The sequence below is a fragment of the Macrotis lagotis genome, chromosome 8 (assembly GCF_037893015.1).
Source record: "Macrotis lagotis isolate mMagLag1 chromosome 8, bilby.v1.9.chrom.fasta, whole genome shotgun sequence".
NCBI lineage: Eukaryota > Metazoa > Chordata > Mammalia > Peramelemorphia > Peramelidae > Macrotis > Macrotis lagotis.
Window position 1 is genome coordinate 53,012,560 of NC_133665.1, and position 20,949 is coordinate 53,033,508.

Here is a 20,949-nt window from a genome sequence, read left to right on the forward strand (position 1 = left end):
CTCCTGTCACTGTGGTATTATTGTCTATTTCTTCTTATATATCAGTTAATGTTTCCTTTATGAATTTGGTGCTAAAGTGTTTGAAGCATATAAATTTGTTTTTTACTGACATTGGTTTATTATCAATGGTTCCTTTCCAACATTATGTAGTTTCTTGTTTATGCCTTTTGATTTTTTGAATGTTTTTACTTTGTAAGATAGCAAAATTGCAACTTCTAATTTTTTGATTCATTTGATGCATAGTAAATATTTTTTCATCCCATAAGTCTTTGCTTTTTAAAAGGTGCTTCTTATAAGCAACAGATTTTAGGGTTTTCTTTTCTTTTTTTTTTTTTTTTTGAGTTTTCTTTTCTTACCCAATCTATTTTTCTTTTTTCTTTTATTGAGTTGTTTATTCTAATCATATTTAAAGTTATGAGATTTAGGCTTAAATTTCCCTCCATTTGTCTGTAAAACTTGGTGGGTTTTTTTTTCAAATATCCCCCCCCCAACTCTTCCATTGTAAAACACAGTCCTGTTTCTTTAGTTATTTTAGTTTAATCTTTTTTTTCAGATGTCCCTATTCTCACTGATTATCTTTCCCCCCCTTTCCCCATCCCTCTCCTTTTGTTAACTCTTTTCCCTTTGGAATTTTGTTGCTTAATTCCTTTTTATTTCCTGCTTTTATCTAGTTATTTTATTCCTTCTTTTTTTTATTTAGTCAAGTAGATTTCCCTTTCTTCTCTTTCCCTTCAATTGATGTTCTTAAGTTTTTTTCCAAATTTTTTTTTGCACCCCTTTCCAGAGAAATCCTCTCCCACTTCATTATTCATCCTCTATATCTACTCTAGGCTTTCATTCAGTTCATGGCCCCTATCATCTAGATTCTCTCTCCTCCTTATTCTTCATGGAATCAAAACTTCAAGAATTATCTATTCTAGACTCTTCCATCTATATAGCTCTGCCACTGCCTTGTAGAATTTATCCAGTTTCCTTCTACCATTAAAGCAAGTTCCTTCCTTTGTTCCCCCCAAACTCTTTTCAGTCTTTTCCCCTTCTGTTCAGGCTTTTCTTTTCCTCAGAGACAACAGGGGGTTATCTTCTTACTCTCTAGCCTTTGATTTGACCTGGACACATCCCTAACTCCCTTCTATCTCCCTAGGGGCAGCTAGGTGGCACATGGATTGAGCACTGGTCTTGGAGTCAGGAGGACAGGAGTTTGAATCCAGCTTCACACACTTGACTCATACAAGCTGTGTGACCTTGCTTCCAGGGCCATCCCCAGGCATCCTGATACATATATATCTGGCCACTGGACCCAGATGGCTCTGGAGGAGGAAGTGAGGCTGGTGACCCCCCCCAATCTAATTCATGGGCTTGTCATGGGAATCACTTCCCTGATGTAGTATTCTTTGAAAAATGAAGGACAAAAAAAAACCCAAAACCAAACATTTCTCTAACTCCTTCCCCCTTCATATACCCTCCCATTTTAAAATGTAGTCTTACTCCCCCCCCCAAAAAAAACAAACAAACACAAAATTGATTTTATCTGTAGGCAGATAAGATCCTTATATTCTGTCCATATTGGCCCAGGTCCATCTCTTTACTGTTAGCTCTGTTTGACTTCTACTTTCATACCTATCGCCTTGTATACATTTAGAAAGAACTCTCTTACTATTCTCTGCTGTTACTCTGTTTTTGTCCTTGGATGCTGCATTCATGCAGTTCCTCATACAATTCTGTTGTTTTAGATCTTTGAAAGGCAGATAGGTCTCTTCAGTTTTGGTTTTCTTTCTAAGAATGTTTCAAACACCTCTTTATTATTATATGTCCATCTTCATTTATAATTCAGCTGAGATTTTCAGTGTAAATCATACTGAGCTACATCCTGACATCCATTAGTCTTTGAAATATGCTATTTCATTTCCTTCTGTATTTTCTGTAGGCCCAATATAGTCTTATGTTAATCAGATTTCTTTTCTCTTGTTTTTGAAGGTCTTTTTCCTGATCACTTGCAGAATTTATTTCTGAATTAAATTGTTAAATTTATTCACTATATGTCTTGGAGTTTTCAGCCTTGTGTTTTTTTGTTTTGTTTTTTTTTCCCTAGAGGTGAATTTGTTCATTTTCTATATCTAGAAGTTCTGGGCAGTTCTCATGTGTTATTTCTTGCATTAGGGCTTTTTGACTTCTTATATTCTTCTGGAACACCCATAACTCTTAGGTTATCTTTATACATCTCATCTTTGAAATCAATATGTTTTGCTTGGAGACAGAGCATATTTTCTTTTTTAATCTTAATGTTTTTTGTTTCTCCTAGATTGTCCTTCAGTTCTGTATATATTCATTTCTAGGCAGTTATTCTTTCTTTTTTTTCTATGGTGAGACTTGTGATGGTAGATTCAGGTTCTTCTATTATACTAATTATTTTTACTATATAAGCCATACATTCTACTCTCATAATTCTCATTCCTCATTTAAACTTTTCAAGAACAATGTGCTGTGGTTCCATGTTCTCAAATTCCACAGGACCGTTTGCCTCATCAAGTGTTGAATCATTTTCCTTAGTTGGGAAGTATATATTCTTAGATGTCTGAACTCATTTACTAGATTTGTTGATGTTTTCCCTATTGATTGAAGCAGTTCAAGGTCTTTAAGGTTTCTTCTTCCTAATAAACCTTTGGTAATTTCAATCCTTTTTCTCTTATTTGTCCCTCTTGCTGTCTTTCTGACTCCTTTTTCCTTCAGCCCCTCTAGTTCCCTGGAGGCTGAATCCAGAAAGGCTCAGTCTTTTCCAACACAGGACAATGCATGGTTCACCAGCTTCAGTTTCATCTCATATGACTTGTGGTAAGGTGGGAGAAGATACAAAATTGGCTCTAATTGAATGCTTGGCTCTTCCCTCAGGCTAGGTAAGAGTACTACATAGTCTCCTTCCACCCAGTGTCTTTCCCTGGGTTCTCTCCCTCACCAGCTCTCTAACCTGGCACTGACTGACCAGAATGTTGCCCTATTGATTCTATATGGTTGGTTTCTATAACTTAGGTCTCATTGACTCATTGACTTTAGGACAAAGGGGTTGGAGGAGTGGTGTTGGGCCCTATTTCACTGTGCCCAGCCCCTTTCCCTCCATTGTCCTGCAGAGATTTGTTGAAATGCAGAATGCCATCATCTCAGATCTCCATGGCCTTGGAAAAGAGGGTGCAAGGAGCAGGTTGTAGGTAGGGGTTTTGATGTAGACCTGTGAATTTGATCTCCAAGTCACTTTGTATGACCTTCCTGCTCATCAAATGCTAGATCATCAGGTAGTGAGTGTGGAATGAACTTAAAAGGATCATCTTTTTTCACTTTCTTTTGGATTCTGAGTGTCTCTTATCAGGGAGATGGCTGAAGTTAACTTATTTTTGGCATATAATTTCTGTTTTAAAGAGGTTTGAGAGGTCATGGGCATCAGAAAAAAAATGTGTCATCCACTATCTTGTTGCATGACCAGTACTTCCTCTACTTTCCATGACACTTTTAAAAACTGTGCAGAACTTGCATTTCAACACAACAATAAATTAAAGTACCATTTCACATTCAAACTCTTACTGCAGGTTAGTAAACACACTATGCCTTCAGTTCAACTACATCCTGGGAATGGACCTTGTTATGGTCATGATTGCCAAGAACGTAATGAATAGGTCCCCAAGAGGTCTTGTGGGCTCCATTCGCCAATTTGACCTGCACTGACTTACAGGGCCATGTAGCCTTAGTTCATTTAAGCTGCTATCTAAACAGTAAATACCATATGATGCATTGTAGCTGAATGAACTTACTTTGGGCACTTAATTCAAATTCCCATAATGGGCATCATTCCCTGTCTTCATGTTGCTTTCACATGACAGATATTTTACCAGTGTTGTCCAGTTCACTTTCCCAATGCATTTTAAAGCCTTAATCTGTTTCCACATCCTTATTGATAAGTGATAATGATAATTTAAAGCCACAGATAATTCAAAAGCTTTGTTTTATCCTACATCCTTATTGATTAATGGGTGATAATGATAATTTAAAGGCACAGATAGTTCAAAAGCTTTGCTTTATCCCATAGTGTCAGTGTTTTCTTTCTTCTAACTTAATTATAGGCAGCAGATTTTGGAAAGATGGTCTTGATGCCAGAAAACCACCTAAAAACCATATGACTAGTCAAATAAGTCTCTTAACCTCTCAGCCTCAACTTTCTGTTCTATAAAATGATGAAAAAAACATATTACATACATCCCAGGGTTATCAATTGAAGCATTTTATAAAGTGCTTCTCGATATTTGAAAATATTTTGCATTTTTCCTTTCCAGTAGCAGAATTTTACTCCCACTTCCTCTCTCCCCACACCACCTCGATAAAAAAAAAATGCCAAAGAAATGGTGGCCATACGTGATAGGAAGAATTAATAATTCACTTATCTGTGGCACTTTATTTACAAATTACTTTGGAAAGTCTTGGGATATTCATAAATTGGATTGTGAATCCTGAGCTAATTGAAAGTTCACATTAGTTAGAATGAAGGCTGGTAAAACTGAATCCTATTGAAGAAAATGACTTAGTCATGGGGTTTAGGATTAGAAACTAGGTCTCCTGACTCCTGAAGTCAGTCTATACACAGCACTAAACTTAGAATGTGGCTCTTTCATTTCTTTTTTATAAGGATGCTCAGTTTTTTCAGGAAGGGTACAGTGGAGAAAAAAGAAGATGATTTGGGTGTTTATCTTTGACCATTTTCTGCCTGAAGTTGACTCCTGGGAAGCAGGAATCTGAAAGGCAGTGGTTCTCTCTTAGAACTTCATAATCTGTGGAGTTGATCACCAAGACCTTTTCTTTGTCCACAAGGAGAGAAGTAATGCTAGGACTATATTCATAGTCCCTGTCCTTCTGTTTTCATCTCATTGCTCTTTGGATTCCTTTGACCTTTGTAGGAAGGTCCCAAGAGTCATTGCTGTTTTTGCTGAACTGATAGTTCTCAAGGTTTTTTATATTCAAACATAAATCACATCTTCTCATGGTGGTAGGTCTTTGGTGGAACTTGGCTGTGATGACTGAGCATCAAACAACCTACCCTTGAGGGAAGGAGACCCCCCCCCCCCCATTCACAATCCATCTAAGTTACAGTTCTCAGGAAACTGTGTGATGTCCTTTGAAAGTTTGAGATCCTTGTTGTGCTCTCCCTGTGAGATACTAAGTGCATTTTTAAATTCAGTTTGATTAATATTTATTGAATGCCCTTGGGGCATATAGCATTTTACAATATTTCCACAAAGGAAGTCCAATTTTAATTTTAAGCTAAAGAAGGGAAAGTCACTGTAGAAAAATAGAATTTCTTTCAGTATAGAATGCAGTATTGGGGCTGGATTTTTTTGTCTTAAGAGTATGCTTGGGCAGCTAGGTGGTGCAATGGATACAGCACAGACCCTGGAATCAGGAGAACCTGAATTCAAATGCAGTTTTAGGCAATTAATAATCACCTAACTGTGTGATCTTGGGCAAGTTAATACCATTGCCTTACAAAAACAAAGGGTATGTTTAAGAGTTTAATATTTCGGGGCCAGCTAGGTGGGGAAGTGGATAAAGCACCGGCCCTGGAGTCAGGAGTACCTGAGTTCAAATCCAGTCTCAGACACTTAATAATTGCCTAGCTGTGTGGCCTTGGACAAGCCACTTAACCCCATTTGCCTTGCAAAAACCTAAAAAAAAAAAAAAAAGTTTGAGATTTCCACCAGGGATCAGAATGAGACTACTTCTGCCTCAGCTCCAGAGGATTTCCCATATCTGGAAGGTATACCAGGTCATGGGTCTTTTGGATTAATTGCTTTTTTATTTTTATTTGTCCATTTACTAGGGAAATTTTTATCGACATTTAGGAGAGTCATCCAGGTAAAACCCATGAAAGTTATTCACCTAGACTAGATGTATCTCTAGTTCAGTTCCAGATGAATGATGATGTTATTTCCTTAGACATGGTCCAAAAGTAAACTGTTGAACTAACCAAAATAGCATTTCAGAACTAGAGGCTTTTGCTACAATATAATAACAAGGATGTTACTTATAAAGATATGATCCTTCCTGTTAAGAGTCATTTGGTGTAGATGACCAAAGTCAGATTTGCATATTTCCCAGAGCTATCTCTTTCCTACTGAAGAGCTCAAGAGGGTTATAGATTTGTATTATTGGGGTAAACTTATCTTGCTATGTAGTTTAGTATCGGGAAATATTTGACGTCTTTTTTTTTAAGTCTTTTTGAATTTTTCTGCTCTGAAGATTATTTCCTGATTTTAAGTCTTTTGGAGTGTTTCTCCCCTGAAGATTATTTCCTGGGTTTTTTCCTCTTGTTTCTTCTTAACTTTTTGTTCATTTACTGGGTCACCAATCCATGTTCCAAAAACATGGGTTAAAGCAGAGGAGAGAGTGATTCAGAACCAGGGTATGAGGGATGCCAAGGCCTGCCCATTACTTTACCAATCTCACAAACCTCCTGGAGCCACAATCTAGAAAGAGACACCTGCCTCCTAGGACTTGAATGACAAGGAATGCATCTTGGTTTAATTGGAAAACCTTAGTTTGAGCCTGGGGAGATTTATCACAGCAGGTGGTCTCTCATAGCTGTCCACTCTGGCCCCACACATAGTTCTGCCTCTATCCAATGTAGGTTTCCCGATCCTCCCTCTGGGATAATGGTGGTTACACTGAGTAAGGTTCAGTAATGGTGTGCAAAGTTTGCATTCAGAAACTGGTGACCCAAGGGAGAGACTTAGAGACACTACATGGCTGCTCTTGCTGTTCTTCTTAGTCTTCAGCAAAAAAGGGATTATCACAGAGGTTTGGACTGGGGCGCTGGGAAATAGTTTTGCTTGAGGGAAAAGCAGATGAGAATTTTTTAAGACAAGTTTTCTTCCTTTGTGAACCAGAAGAATTTGGATAGAATGTATTGTGTTAGACATTTCAGTCTTCATACCTCATTAAGAAGAAAAATTGATTTTTCCACCAGAGTGAGTGACTACAACAGATTTAAAGGATATTTTGAGATATGGAAGACCTTTTTTCTCCCCTTTCTCCTCTCTCTATTCATTTACCTCCCTATTATTTTACCATATAAAATAACACAGAGAATAATCTAGCAAATCTAGCTCTAGGCAACCAATACATTTTGATATTAAGGTAGCAATCCCCTGATTTTGGATTCCCTCTACTCCCCTTCAGTTCTTTCATGGTTTACCCTTTTTTTCACTCGGGTTATAAAGCTAACATCCTGTAAGAATCCATCATGTTCTAGAGCTGCCTTGGCTGAGAGTGTATTTGGCCACCTGGTCTCCCTACAAATTGTCCTTATCTATAAAGAAGTCATGCAATGTGAAGCTTCAGCCTCAGCTGAGAATTTTGCCCTTAGATCTTAGTGGGTGAAGCTAGTATGAGTATATAAAAGCTTGCTCCTTGCTTCAGAGAAAGAAATTAACTTTACCTTTTCTTGTCTCTGAAACAAGAAAAGCAGAGTTCCCAGGAGCTGGACTAAATGGGACAGCATGCCCCCCAAATCTGCCTGTAGCCCCACTATTCTCTCAGGTATTTGGGACCCTCTGGCGCCAGCCTGAAGGGTTTACTTAAATATTATAGTATACTTGTGATGAGTCCCTCTTCACAACTGAGTTTAATATTATTTTCTCTTTCCTTGGGAGAGGAAACCAAGTCTGCCCCTCTATTACTTTGCTTTTACTACCTCATCCTATCCTCTCATACTGAGACAGTTTGTTCCAAATGAACCAAGAAGTATTTGTGAGTCTTAACTTGATTACTTGTGTACTATTTTTTCTGTCCCTCCCTCCAACCTTTCCTTAGGTTTTTCTGATGTATGGCAAGTCCCTGAAGTTGGGTGGCAATCATGTTGAAATCTGCATCTTAGTTTGTCATTTCCTCACACTGGTAATTGTTTTAGTCAAAAAAAAAAGTTGTCTTCTGAAATCTCTATAGTCCAAGCCAGAATGACCAGGACCTCTCTCAGCCAGAGATTTAGAAGTATCTATCTAAGAGAGAATTTGAGTTTAACTAGGTTGGGTTGTTTGTTGTCACATCATAATATTATTTCATTCATTTTGGGACATGGCCCCCATTAAGACTCAGTCTTTCCAGGTTTACTCAAAGCTTGTCTGATTACAGTACACTAAGACTAGCCTGGTTCTCCCATGACCTCTGAGATCACAAGGAAGAAATATAGTCTCGGGGAAATTTAATCTTAATTTTCCAGAAAATTCACTGTCATCCCCATCACCCATTGGATCAGTATAAGCAGAGAGGTCTTGTTCCTTCTCATTTTCTTCTGTTTTCTAAACGATTTTTGTAACCAAGTTCTTGAATAAACTATAATCTCATTCAAAGAAAGGGATAGTTTGAACTGTGGATACCTTCTGGAGTTGTATTGAAACCATTACACATGGCTTTGTGGATCCCACCCCAAATCTGCAGCTTTCCTTCTGCATTCCCAGGCTTTTCACTGCCTCAAAACCAGAATGTTTTTATAGCCTCTTGGTTATAACTTCAAAGACCTATGGAATTAGGATAATATTGGTAAATTAGACTGCCTTCTTGGGCCCTGGAAATTAGTTAAATTATAAGGTCTCAAGTGGACATTAACCTTATAGTGCTCACCCCAGTGCCTCTTTTCAGATTGAAATCCTATAAGCCTAAGGGTGATATGGCCTCATAGAATGGCAGCCAGATGTGACAATTCAAATCCTACTGCTGATTTCCTGTGAGACCTTGAAAAAATGATTTGATTTCTTATGATCTCAGTAGTGTTGTACCTCAGTGGCTCTTTGACCTCATCTATGTTCAATTCCTGGTTCAGACTGCAGCTCATCCACACCTTCTCCTATCATGTGATTTCTTATCTTATGTTGTTTCATAGGTCCTGCAGTGAGGAGACAATGTGTTAGAGATCTTTTTCTACATCTTTTTCATTTTGAGAGTGCCAGTGGAGCATCTGGACTAGACATCTCTTAGCTTTCACTTGTATCTCATGTTTATCTTACCTCCTATTCTAAGTGCACCTTTCTTTAACCTGGATGATATGAGAAGCAGTATAGGGTAGTGGATAGAAAGTAGACCTCAAAGTCAAGGAGACTCAGGTTTGAGGCCATTTCTGCTGCCTAGTTTTGTGACTTGGAGCAACCTCTCAATAACCCCAAGGCAATTCCATTAAAGCTACTAAAGGCAGGACAGTTGCCTCAACTCCATAGATAGAGGAAGTTTCTTCCTCTCAGCACCAGTGAGCTTATAGATCCCAGAGAGGGAAAAAAATACCTTTTTTCACTTGGGGAGTGTAGATAATCACTGAAAATATTCTTTAGTACAATATTTTACACATGCATATACAATTATTATAAGGACCATGCAATTTCCTAAATGCTAGTCTATTCTCTTTCTGCTGTTCAGTTCATTGACTATCTATAATGCATCTATCTACTCAACTATGTACTGATGTCTTGATTCAACACTGATTACCTGTACGTATGTCACAATTTATCCAATAGGATAATTGGTTCTGTATGGATTATTGGTTAATCTTACATCTCATCAAGGGGATCTTTTCATGTTCTGGAGCTTAATGACATCAAAACAGTATTAGTCACAAACAAGAAAAACTAAGTCATCCAAGGGTCATCCTCTTCCTTGGGATCTTTGTAAGATATCATCTAAGACAGAACTAAACACTTTTGGCAAATACACATATTTCCATTTTATACACCGAATAGAGGTTTTAATGATCTTCCTCTGTGTCCTGTACTAGTCAAGATGTTCCAGAAATCCTGAGAGGGAATGAATGAAGCTTTCTTGTGAGGCTGTTTCAACGTTTTTCAAGGGTGTGGTAGAGGGCTGAAGCCCTTTCCTACTCAGAGATTCATCCTGCTAACCACTACTAGGTGGTAGCCAGGCAAATATTACTTTCTTCACATTAATTCTCTTTATTTTTCAATAGATCTAATATCTCTAAGACTTCCTGCTTGATCACATATCTCTGAGCTTTCATATCTATCTGCTCCCTTGCAGTCATCCCTTTACTCTAAGACTAATTGTTTCCTACTCTTTGCTCATAGATTTTTCTACTCATTCCCCTATATCCTCAGCTCCACTGAACTTGTCCCCCTTGCCAAGCCATTCTCTTCATATTCCTCTTCAGTCATCTCTCTGGTGGGAGAGGTGGAGAAGGGGAGAAATTTTCTATTATCTTTGACAGCAGTAATGCTCCCATCCTATAATACTTCATCAGAGCTCATTTGCCATTAGCCTCAAGTTGTGATTTAGATTAATTTTTTGTAATAGACTGTATATATTATTTATTATGTGAATGGCTAATACTTCAGGTCACAGAAGCATATAAAAAGCCAGCATCCAAAGTAATCACAATAATAACGCTGGTCACTGGCCAGGGGATTTTCTTTATTTTGAATATTTGTGTCAAGTGCCTAGAAATAAAGGAAATTCTTTGGCTCTACAAAACAGAAATACTTGAAAGTTAGTAACCTTCCTATGGGGTTGCTAAGCAGTGAATTTGAAGAGATTAGAAATGGTGAATTTTGTTTTCCTTCATTCTGTCCCAAAGAAGAGAGAGACTAATTAGTTTTTCTACATTTGCCCATTTGAGAAACATTTTTGAAATAAATTATACTCACACACGGTAAATGGGCTCATATAAGGAACTGAGTCTTAAAACATTTTCATTTTATATTTCTGCAAGAAGTGAGCCCTCATTTATCTCTCTCTAAAGAAATATATGTTATTGAAGAATTTATTCCATCCAAAAGTCTTGTCCATTAAAGTCCTGTTCTATTGTTTCATTGTGGTATAAAGGTGATTATGGGTTCTTGAAGGCTACACCAATTAAAACTAGCTCTGGAAAAGCCTTAGGTATAGATTGGGTAATAGATGGTGTATCATTTGAGAACTAGTCTGAGTTCATTCCCTAAAGTATCACTGGAATGAGGAGATTCTTCTACCACAACATTGTCTAACAATTATCAAAGACCATCTACAATATTGTAGATAGTTTACAGTCTACAGAAGTTCAGGCAATACCTACAACAATGAAATCCTGGATCCCTAAATTATTGAAATTTCCACCGAGGCAGAATATAACCATACAAACTCCTCCTCCCTCCCAGGTTTGGAAAGAGGACATGATTCAATTACATTAACCATTTCACATTTGAATCTCTTTGTAATTGGTACTGATACCACATTGGACATAACTCTGGTTCACTCAAGCAAGTCTTCTCTCCATTCCTAATCAGCTATTTGGAGTCTTATGGGATCCAGCCCAAAACAATCTGTCATCCTTTTTATATACTTCAGCCTCTTTTTGAATGAAAGTCTGTCTGAGATAGATCTCTGACAATTCTGACCAATGGCAGATCTCATTTGCAAGAGGTCCTCCATGTCATTTTTTTTTTCCTACTGGTTTCTCCCAGACATCAGGATTCTGCATTTCCTATTTTGTAAAAGTGGATATGGAGCATGGTACTTTATAATCTAATTTTGTTTGTGATCTTTGACCATAGAATAACAGACCTGACCATGACCATAGAAGATCAGAACTAGAAAAAAATTTTAATTCAACTTCCTCATTTTACAGATGAGAAAATTGAGGCATAGAGAGAAGGGGAAGGATTGTGTTGAGAGCTTAATTCTTTGGGGACAGTGCAGAGACAGTTAGATGTAGTTGTCTTGGCTCAGTAGGAATATTACCCTACTAAGAAAAATATAACCACCCATAAGGTCAGTATTATTTGCTATTGTTTTATTATTGTTTGTGTGGTTAAACATTTATCAGACATCAATAGTTACCTAACTGCTGAGTAGATCAGACATGGTCCCTGCCCAGTATGAGTGGAGGAGGAAAAGGGGAAAGGTAAGAAGCTGATATGTGTGGGGGAGTGTGACTTTCATAGAACACATCACTGACAAAGATCTCAGAATTCTTGTAGTCCAATATCTTCATTTTTTAGATTGAAAGCAAGGTTCAGAGACTTTAAGTACCTTGCCCAGTGTCACACAAGCAGTAAATAGTTGTCTCAGCATTCAAACCCACATGCTCTGACTAAAAATCCAGTGCTCTTTCCACCCTGCCATACCAGTGGGAAGGTTCAGGAAACAAAAATCAAAGGAGAAGGAAATAGGCTGAATGGGGAATCAAGGATTCAAGAAAGGCAGCATGATTTGATACAGAGCACCAAATGTGGAGTTAGAAGACCTAGGTTTGAGCTCCAACTTTTCCATTTATATGTTGTAAGACCTTGGGTAAATTATTTCACCTCATTGAGTCTCCTCTTCTTAATTTATAAAGTATAAAATTTCACTTTTCCTATTTCATTGGTTTGTTTTGAGGAAATCAGTTTATTTAACATAAAGATTATTGGCATTATCTTTTGACTCTGGAATTGGATGTGACATTGTAGTCACCCAGCTAGAAATTATTCCTTGAGCTAAGGGTTTGAGTGAGGAAGAACTGGGAAAATCTCTTGGTCTTTGGTGAAGCATCAAGCAAGAATATATGTGTAGGAATGGGAGCAGATTGGCTTGGGCTTCTCCTCAGGATGGCAACTCGGGCACACTTATCTTTTCCTTCAACCCCTCTTTTCCCTTTTTTTACATTTTTCCTTTTCTGTTCCCCCACTTTGGGTTTCTCTAATTGTACTCCCTTTTTGCAGGTCTCCCTCTTTCTTTGCCAATTCCTACCCAAACTACCCTTCTGATCATTGCTTCAACATACTTGGGTCTGGACCTTCCTTTCCCAACTCTGTCACCTCTAGAAAAACATCCTAGGACCCATAGTAGAGGTGTCATAGACTCTTCAGGGGCAAGGTGAGTGAGGGTACTGAAGGAGCAAATGACTGTACCTTTGATGAGGCTGATGAGCCTTGCAGAGAGACCTCCTGGGCCTATTGTGGGAGTATAGAGACTCTAGTCAATAACTTGGCTTTAGAACAATTATTTGATTTCCAAAGAATGGAAGAATCATGAATTTAAAACTAGAGGGGATGAGAAAGGACATCCAAGTCCAACTCTTCCTTTTATAGATAAAGAAACTGAGGCATGGAGAGGTTGTGACTTGATCAGATTCAAACAGCTAGTAAGTGTTGGGGGCGGGGAGCGAGCAGATAAATTGGTTCTTAGTAGAGTCAAACAATTTAATCACAAAGTTGGAGGGGACCTTAGACATCATTTAATCATCAATCTCCCTCTTCCTCCCCTTATATCTTGAAAATGATCATTCTTCTTTTCAACAGTCCTGATACATACTAAGCACTTAATAAATGCTTGCAAATTAATTGATTCTTAGAGACCTCCAGTGACCAGGAAATCATAGTTTCATTGAAGCAACCTATTCTGCTTTTGGGTTGCTCTAATGGTTGGGAGGTTTTTCCATTTGTTGACCTGACTCTGACCATCCCCCTAAAAAACCTTTTCGTTTGTTTATCTGAGAGTTTCATACTGGTACAAAGCAGCACAAGGGCAAACATCCCCCAAGTTGTAGTCTCTTCGTCTTATTGGTCCCTTTCTTCTTCCTGATGTGAATTAGGTCTCCTCAGCTTTCCCACCCCTGAAACCAGGAATTGAGAGACAGTCCTCGGACAGCCTGGGCATATCTGGATCCCCATACCCTCAGATTCTTGTGAGTGGAGGACTGCAGTAACCTGGGGGCCTAAGTCCTTCACATTCCCACCAGACACTTAGGTGCTGGAAATGACTCCTGTCCCTTCTTTTGCAGCCACACCCATTCGCCTGGTTCTATGGCCGCAGTCCGGGAATGGTCCTGTACCCGGTGCACCTTCCTGAACCCCGCCGGCCAACGCCAGTGTTCCATCTGTGAGGCCCCCCGACAGAAACCTGACCTTAACCACATTCTGAGGCTCAGCGTGGAAGAACAGAAATGGCCCTGTGCTCGTTGTACTTTTAGAAACTTTGTGGGCAAAGAGAACTGTGAGGTATGCGGCTTTACACCAGACCCTCTGCCAGGGACGTCCCCACTCCCCAACATCAATGGGGTACTTCCCAAGCCTCCCACAATCTTAGTGGAACCCAAAGGGAGCTGCAAAGAGGAGGCAGTACCAAAGGTAGAAGCTGGGGACTCAGGAGGAAAAAGCCCTGAGGAAGTGGAACCAGAGAGTGGGTGGGCCTGCCAGCGATGCACCCTCCACAACACTCCTGTCGCCAACTCCTGTTCTGCCTGTGGAGGCCCACGAAAACTCTCACTGCCCAAGATCCCCCCAGAGGCCCTGGTAGTCCCTGAGGTCATCACTCCTGCTGGCTTCCATGTTGCCCCTTCCACTCCTCAACCCAGCTTGCCCACAGATCTCCCTGAGGCTGACTCCTCCTCAGCTAAACAAGATCCAGCTGCTACAGAGCAAGAGCTCCCCAAAATGCCATCATTCAGTCCCTTTTCCCCCACCCTGCAGAACAACCCAGTCCCTAGAAGCCGCCGGGAGGTACCTCCCCAGCTACAGCCACCGGTGCCTGAGGCTTCCCAGCCCACAGCTACTCCTGGCCCCAAGGGATCCCCCCAGGGGCAGGTCCGAGCACCCACCACCACACGCTTCCAAGAAATTCTATCTACCAAGCGACTGAGTGTGCTGGAGGAGGAGGCAGAAGCCAACCCACCTCCCTGGAGGTGCAGCTCCTGCTCCTTGCACAATCCTTCAAGCACTACTAGGTGTGAGAACTGTGGTGCCCCTCAGGGCAGTGATGTCATTGACCTGACTGGTGACACCGTCAGGTTCACCCCTGCTAGCCCCTCCAGCCCTGACTTCACCACTTGGTCATGCGCCAGATGCACCCTTAAGAACCCCACTGTGGCTCAAAAGTGCAAAGTCTGTGGCTCCTCAAAGCTGCATGGCTTCCAGGAGCATGGCAGTGGGACCTCTGCCGGGGAGCCAGCCTCCCGCTGCCCGGACTGCAGTGCCGACAAACCCGGGGCCTGCTGCTGTGGCCGGGCCCCCTCTGCTCGTAAGGCTGCTCGTCTCTTTCCCTCGCAGCCCCCGCCACTCCCTGAGTGGACCTGCCCAGCCTGCACCCTCATCAATGAGGTGAAGGCCAAGAACTGTGCCGTCTGCCACACCCCACAGGGCTGCATAGCCCAGCGCAAAGGAGCCAAGCCCTTGACGCGCAGGGAGAGTATGCATGTGGAGAAGAGGAGACAGACGGACGAAGGCGAGGCCAAGGCTCTGTGGGAAAACATCGTTACCTTCTGCCAGGAGGCAAGTATGGGGAGCAGTAGCCGGGCTCTGGGCTAGAGAGGGTACTCCAGCCTCCTCCTTCTATTAGAGCTTCTTAGCTCTCCCATCTCTTTCAGAGACAGGCCAGAGTTTGAACTCACTTTCTCCAGATCTTTATTTCCCCATCTTTCAGCTTGACCTCAGACATGACCCTGTTTATTTCTTCCTTGTTCATTTAATCCTTCCTTCCCCCCTGCTTCCTCTTTCCTTCCTCTGACTGTTCTCTTTCTCTTGCTTCTTCCACCCCCCCCAATTCTTTCCTCACTTTTTTCATTACTTTCTCAGCTCTTGCTTCTTCCAATTTTACTATTTCTGCTGCTTCATTCCCTTCTTTATTCTTCTCTGTCTTTCTGGGCTCTGGCATTTAATGCCATAGCATGGGACTCTGCCCTTGGCATTTCACCACATTGTAGCTTCCATAAGGGCCCATCTTTTCTTCCTTTGGTTCAGAGCTTTGAAGGTATCACAGAGAAATGCCTGAAGCCCTGGGCAAGGTCAGGTGTCACTTTCCAAAAGGCAAAGCAATTTTGCCTTTCAGAGAAATGGAGGGACAAACCCGCGTGTCATTCATTCCATATATAGGTAGCATGTTTTCTTTTTATCTGAACTGAATGTCCAGTGTTGATTTCCATGTAGGATTGAGTTTCCCTGGGATTTTTCCCCTTCAGGTACCCACAGATCACTTCAGGCATGTAATATCTTCCCTCATCCCTGGGGATTCAAGGGGAAAGCTGATTTATTCTCCTCATCTCCCCAATCTCCAGGCACTGAATCAGAAATAGAATCATGAGATAAAGGAAATTTAGGAGAGAGTGGCCTCAAGGTCATTTTAGCCAACCAGCCTTAGTCTGGGAGTCTTTAAATTTCCCCAAAAGTCAGCCCTTGTAACAATTGCCAAGCCCTTTCAATCATTCATTTTCAAGTCATGCAGCTGCAGCGGAGTTATTTGACTGCAAAGCCTGCATTGGATTCAGCCCTCCCCCTCCTGGTCACCCACTGCCACCTCTTCTTAAAGGGATGAGTCTAAGAGCACAGAAGCATCTGTCAGCAATGCACATGCTCAGAATCTCTCCCCACACCCTGACTCACATTTCCATGGAAACAAAACCAAAAGGGAATTGAAGGGAGTTGCAGAGTATGTTTTTCATGAAGTCCAGTGACTGATTTTTCATGAGCCTGGATGCTTAATTTCCGTTTGGCTTAAATCAGCTATCCCCTTAGGCCCTGAGCATGTCAGCCAAATGGTGTAATTGCTGGTCCATTCTCTAGGTGAAGTCTACTGTGAGTCCCCAAAGTCTCTCCCATAAGCATCCTGGAGAAGGAGTGACCTGACTGCCAAAGTCACTGGGGAGTTAAAACAAAGCCTGCGTTGCTCTTCTGATTGGCCTCCTTCAGTGTTTGGCAGATACGGTTTTGTTCATCTGCAGCCCAAACACCATTCCCTAAAAAGCTGATTATTAAGTGCAGGGACTCCATCAGGTAGGTTTGTGTCAGAGTGGGATTTAGTCAGAATGATAGAGTCAGAATGAGCCACTAAACCCACTTATATATATTCTTTCCTCACCATCACTCAGACGTCAAAAGACTTTTTAATTTTGTTTTATATTTTATTTTTTCTGCTCATACTTAGTGATTGAATTGCAGATTACTCATTTTATCACCCCTATGGTAAGTCAAAATCATTGCCAAGAAAAAGAGCTTTGAAGAACTAGGAGTGTCAAGCAAAAAAGCACAAAGGGAAGAGCATGGGTACCTGATGTGACTGAAGGACAAAGTAGAGACCAGTTAGGAAGTCCAACAGGAAAGCACAGTTTGCCTGTGACTATGTTATTATTCTAAGAATTGAGCCTGAGTTGGGGCGGCTAGATGGCACATTGGATAAAGCACTGGCCCTGGAGTCCGGAGTACCTGGGTTCAAATCCGGTCTCAGACACTTAATAATTACCTAGCTGTGTGGCCTTGGGCAAGCCACTTAACCCCATTTGCCTTGCAAAAACCTAAAAAAAAAAATAAAAAAAAATATCATGAGAGGGAGGATTACCAGATTGAAGGAAGGCATATGATATCCTAATTTTCAAAAACAAAAAGTGCTCTATCTACAAACTATGGATTATTAACTTCAATTCTTTTTGTTTGTATGCTTTACAAGGCAATTGGGTTAAGTGATTTGCCCAAGGTCACGCAACTAGGTAATTATTAAGTATCTGAGGTCACATTTGAACTCAGGTCCTCCTGACTCCAGGGCCAGTGCTCTATCCACTGCAACACCTAGCTGCCCTGACTTCAATCCTTGACAGAACTTTAGTAAATTATATTAAGGAATGATTAGTTAGTAAAAGAAAATAGTCCAGTAAGTCATTACAAATTCATCAAGAACAGATCACATTTTAAACATCTTTTCTTTTTTAAACAAGGTTACTACATTCAACTTTAGCAAGGAATTAGGGGTGACCCCATTGCTTTGCAAAAAAAAAAACTTTAAGAATTTGACAAAGTCTTCATGGAAAAGCTGGAGAGATTTGGGTTAGATGATAGTACCATTAGGGAGACTTGGAGCCTACTGAATGACTGGACCCTAGTTCTGGACCCTAGAATGATTCAATGTTATCTTGAAAAGAAGGTCTCTGAAGTGCCTCAAGGATTTATGGTTTGCCCTGCCATTGAAAATATCACTGATTTGGCTAAAGGAATAAATAGCATGTTTATAAAATGTATAGAATAATACAAAGCTGGGAGGGAAAGCTGCCTTTGTAGAAAAATACAAAGCTGAGAGGGGAAAGCTGCCACATACTGGATGGTAGAGTCAGAATCCAAAAGTTCTTGATAGATTAAAATGAATCTAATAGAGTAAAATAAAAGCAGCATGAAAGTGAGAATGGTTTTTGACTTGGAGGGGTCAGGAAGACCAGGCTTCAAATCCTATCTCAGATACTTAACTGAGTGACCCTAGCCAATCCTTGAGCAAGTCAGCCTCGGTTTCCTCTTCTATAAAGTGGCAATAATAATACTAGCACCTCTTACATAGATTGTTGTGAAGATCCAATAACATATGGAAATTGCCTTTTACATTTTCAAACTATGTAAAATGTCAACGATTTTAAATTAATAGCGTAAATATAAGCTCTTACCTTTGGGTTCAAAAAAAGCAACTTCACAAGTACAAGATGGGAAGCCTTGACTAGAAAATAATTCATCTAGAAAAAAATCTAGGTGAGTTAATTTTAAGTTGATATAAGTCAACAATGTAATAAGACATCTAGAAAAAGTGAATGCAATCTTTGGTTGCATTGAGGAGAGATAATCACTAGGGAGGTGATAATTCTGCTATGTGCCCTATCTGAGAAAGGATATGGATAACCTGGAGAATGTCCAGAAGAGATGACCATGATGCCTTGGGATTCTGCCATATGAGAATCCACTGAAGGAGTTGAAGATTATTTCCCTGGAAAAGAGAAGACTTAGCTAGGGATAGGATAAATGTCTTTCAGTGTTAGAAGGGGAGGGCTGTGATGAAGAAAGGTGTTCTGCTTGACCCCAGAAGGTAGAATTATGAGCATTAGTTGAAAGTTGCAAAAAGGCAAATTTAGACTTGATACAGGATAAACTTTCCCAGCAGTTAGATCTGTTACAAACTGGAACAGGCTCTGGTTGTGGTTTTTCCCTTTTTTAGAGATTTTCAAACAAAAATCAGATGTTGTTTATAATGTATGCTGTACAAAAGTTTTATGTTCAGACATAGGTTGGACTAAATTGTCTACTTAGTCCCTTCTAACTTTGAATAGTTTTACTTCGGAGTACTACATCTGAGATTCTGTTCTTCTCAGAAGAAAATGAATGGTAGATTTTGCTCGAGAATGTGGGGAAGCCAGAACTTATCAGGCTACAGCATAGTGATGACCCAGGTCTGGCAAGATCATATCAGACATGAAGTGCTAGGTATCTAAAGGGTCCATTGTCTATGGCCCCTCCAAAGAACTGTTGAAAGAAAGCTTTTTGCCTGTCAGCATCTATGTCCCAGATGAGGAAACTGAAGACCCTAAAAAGGAAGTGACTCACCCAAAGTCATTCAAAAAGCCTGAGGCAGAAGAATTTGCTTAAACTATATGGTCAACTCGTGACTGAAGGTCTGCTCTTCAGGATCCCGCAATTTCCAAAGAAGATCATACGGGAGAAAAGCCTCAGAATCTGTGGTCCATGGTAGAAGCCCCGATGGAAGGAAAGAATGAAGGGACTCCTGTTTGTGGTTTTATGCTATATGAATGTTAATAAAATGTCCCAGATGATAAAAAAAAAATTAAGCCTTATCTAGGTGGTAGCACCTGTTCTGTACTTTAAAGAAGAGACAAAGGAAGGAGTACATTCCAGACACGGGGAACTACTTCTGCAAAAGAAATTAAGGCAAGAAACAGATTGATCTGCAAAATATGGAATACCTAATAGACCTGTTTGACTAGAATGGAGAGTAGACTGATAATAATAATAATATTAATAATGATGATGATATTTATATAGTGCTTATGATGTGCTAAGCACTTTACACAATCTCTTTTGACATCCAAAACAATCCTGAGAGGTAGGTGTTAATTATTTTCTGATTTTACAGATAAGGCAGTCAGAAGTGACTTGTCATTAGTCACAAAGCTCATGAGTGTCTGAGGCCAGATTGGGTCTCAGATCTTCCTGACTTCAGAACCAGTACTCTGGCTGCCTCATGAAAAGAAATCATATGACTTAAGGCTGGAATTGGTAATTAGGCACCAGATTATGGAAGACTTTAAATGCTAGGCTAAGAATTGTGTATTGTATATTAGAGATAATAAGGAGCCATTGAATATTTTTGTGTAGGGAAGATGTTGTGATCCTGTTATGATTTAGGAGTATTGATGTGTGGAAGATTAAATAAAGAAAGCCAAAATTTGCTGCAAGGAGGTCAGTCAATAGCTAATTTGGTAGCCGAAACAAGAAGTAATGAAGGTCTGTACCTGGGTGAAATCAATCTATGTGAGAGATGTCTTAGAGATGGATCATTAAGACTTGGTAGTGTTTGGGTACAAGCTATGAGACTGAAGGAAGAATCATAGATAATTCCAAAGTTGGGATAAAATTGAGTTTGGTTTTATACCTGCTGAATTCGAGATGCTTTTGTGACATTCAGATGGAGGTGTCCAACAGTTGGTAATAGAGTACTAGAGTTCAGGAGTGAAATTAGGACTGGATATATTTTTGGTAGAGTCATCTACATGGAGGTGATAGTTGAATCCATGGAAGTTGATGAGATCACCAAGAAAGATGATATAAAGAAAGAAGAATGCTCAGACCAGAGACCTAGGAGAAAGCCTTAATCGGGAAGAGGAACATGGATGGATGATCTAAAAAAAAGAAGAGTGGAAGAGGAGCAATCAGGGAGGAGGAGAACCTAGACACAACTCAGAGGAAAGGCTGTTCAGGAGAAAGGCAAAGTCAACAATGCCCAGTGCTGCAGAAAGCTCAGGAATAATGAGGACAGAAAAGAATTGTCATAAGATTTGACACACAAGAGAATGTTTAGTAACCTTGGAGAAAGTAGTGTCATTTGAGTGAGTGATGGGGTTGGAAACTAGGCTGCATACTACTCAGTTAATAGGCAGGCCTCTGTTTCATAGTATCTAAATTGTGGAGTCAAACTAGATAATCT

General features: G+C 40.2%; 1 protein-coding gene across 6 annotated transcripts in view; it reads left to right on the forward strand.

Annotated features, from left to right (window-relative positions):
- Positions 1–20,949, forward strand: part of CAPN15 (calpain 15) — a 101,006-nt gene that overhangs the window by 56,041 nt on the left and 24,016 nt on the right. For 2 of the 6 annotated variants that reach the window (XM_074197051.1, XM_074197050.1), the window contains 2 exons: positions 13,583–13,675; positions 13,772–15,257. In XM_074197051.1, coding sequence (XP_074053152.1) covers positions 13,794–15,257 — 1,464 coding nt within the window. In that variant the 5' untranslated portion in view covers positions 13,583–13,675; positions 13,772–13,793. Of the gene's footprint in view, positions 1–370; positions 13,676–13,771; positions 15,258–20,949 lie in introns of those variants that run through there. The other 4 variants (XM_074197052.1, XM_074197053.1, XM_074197047.1 and 1 more) reach the window with 3 other exon arrangements.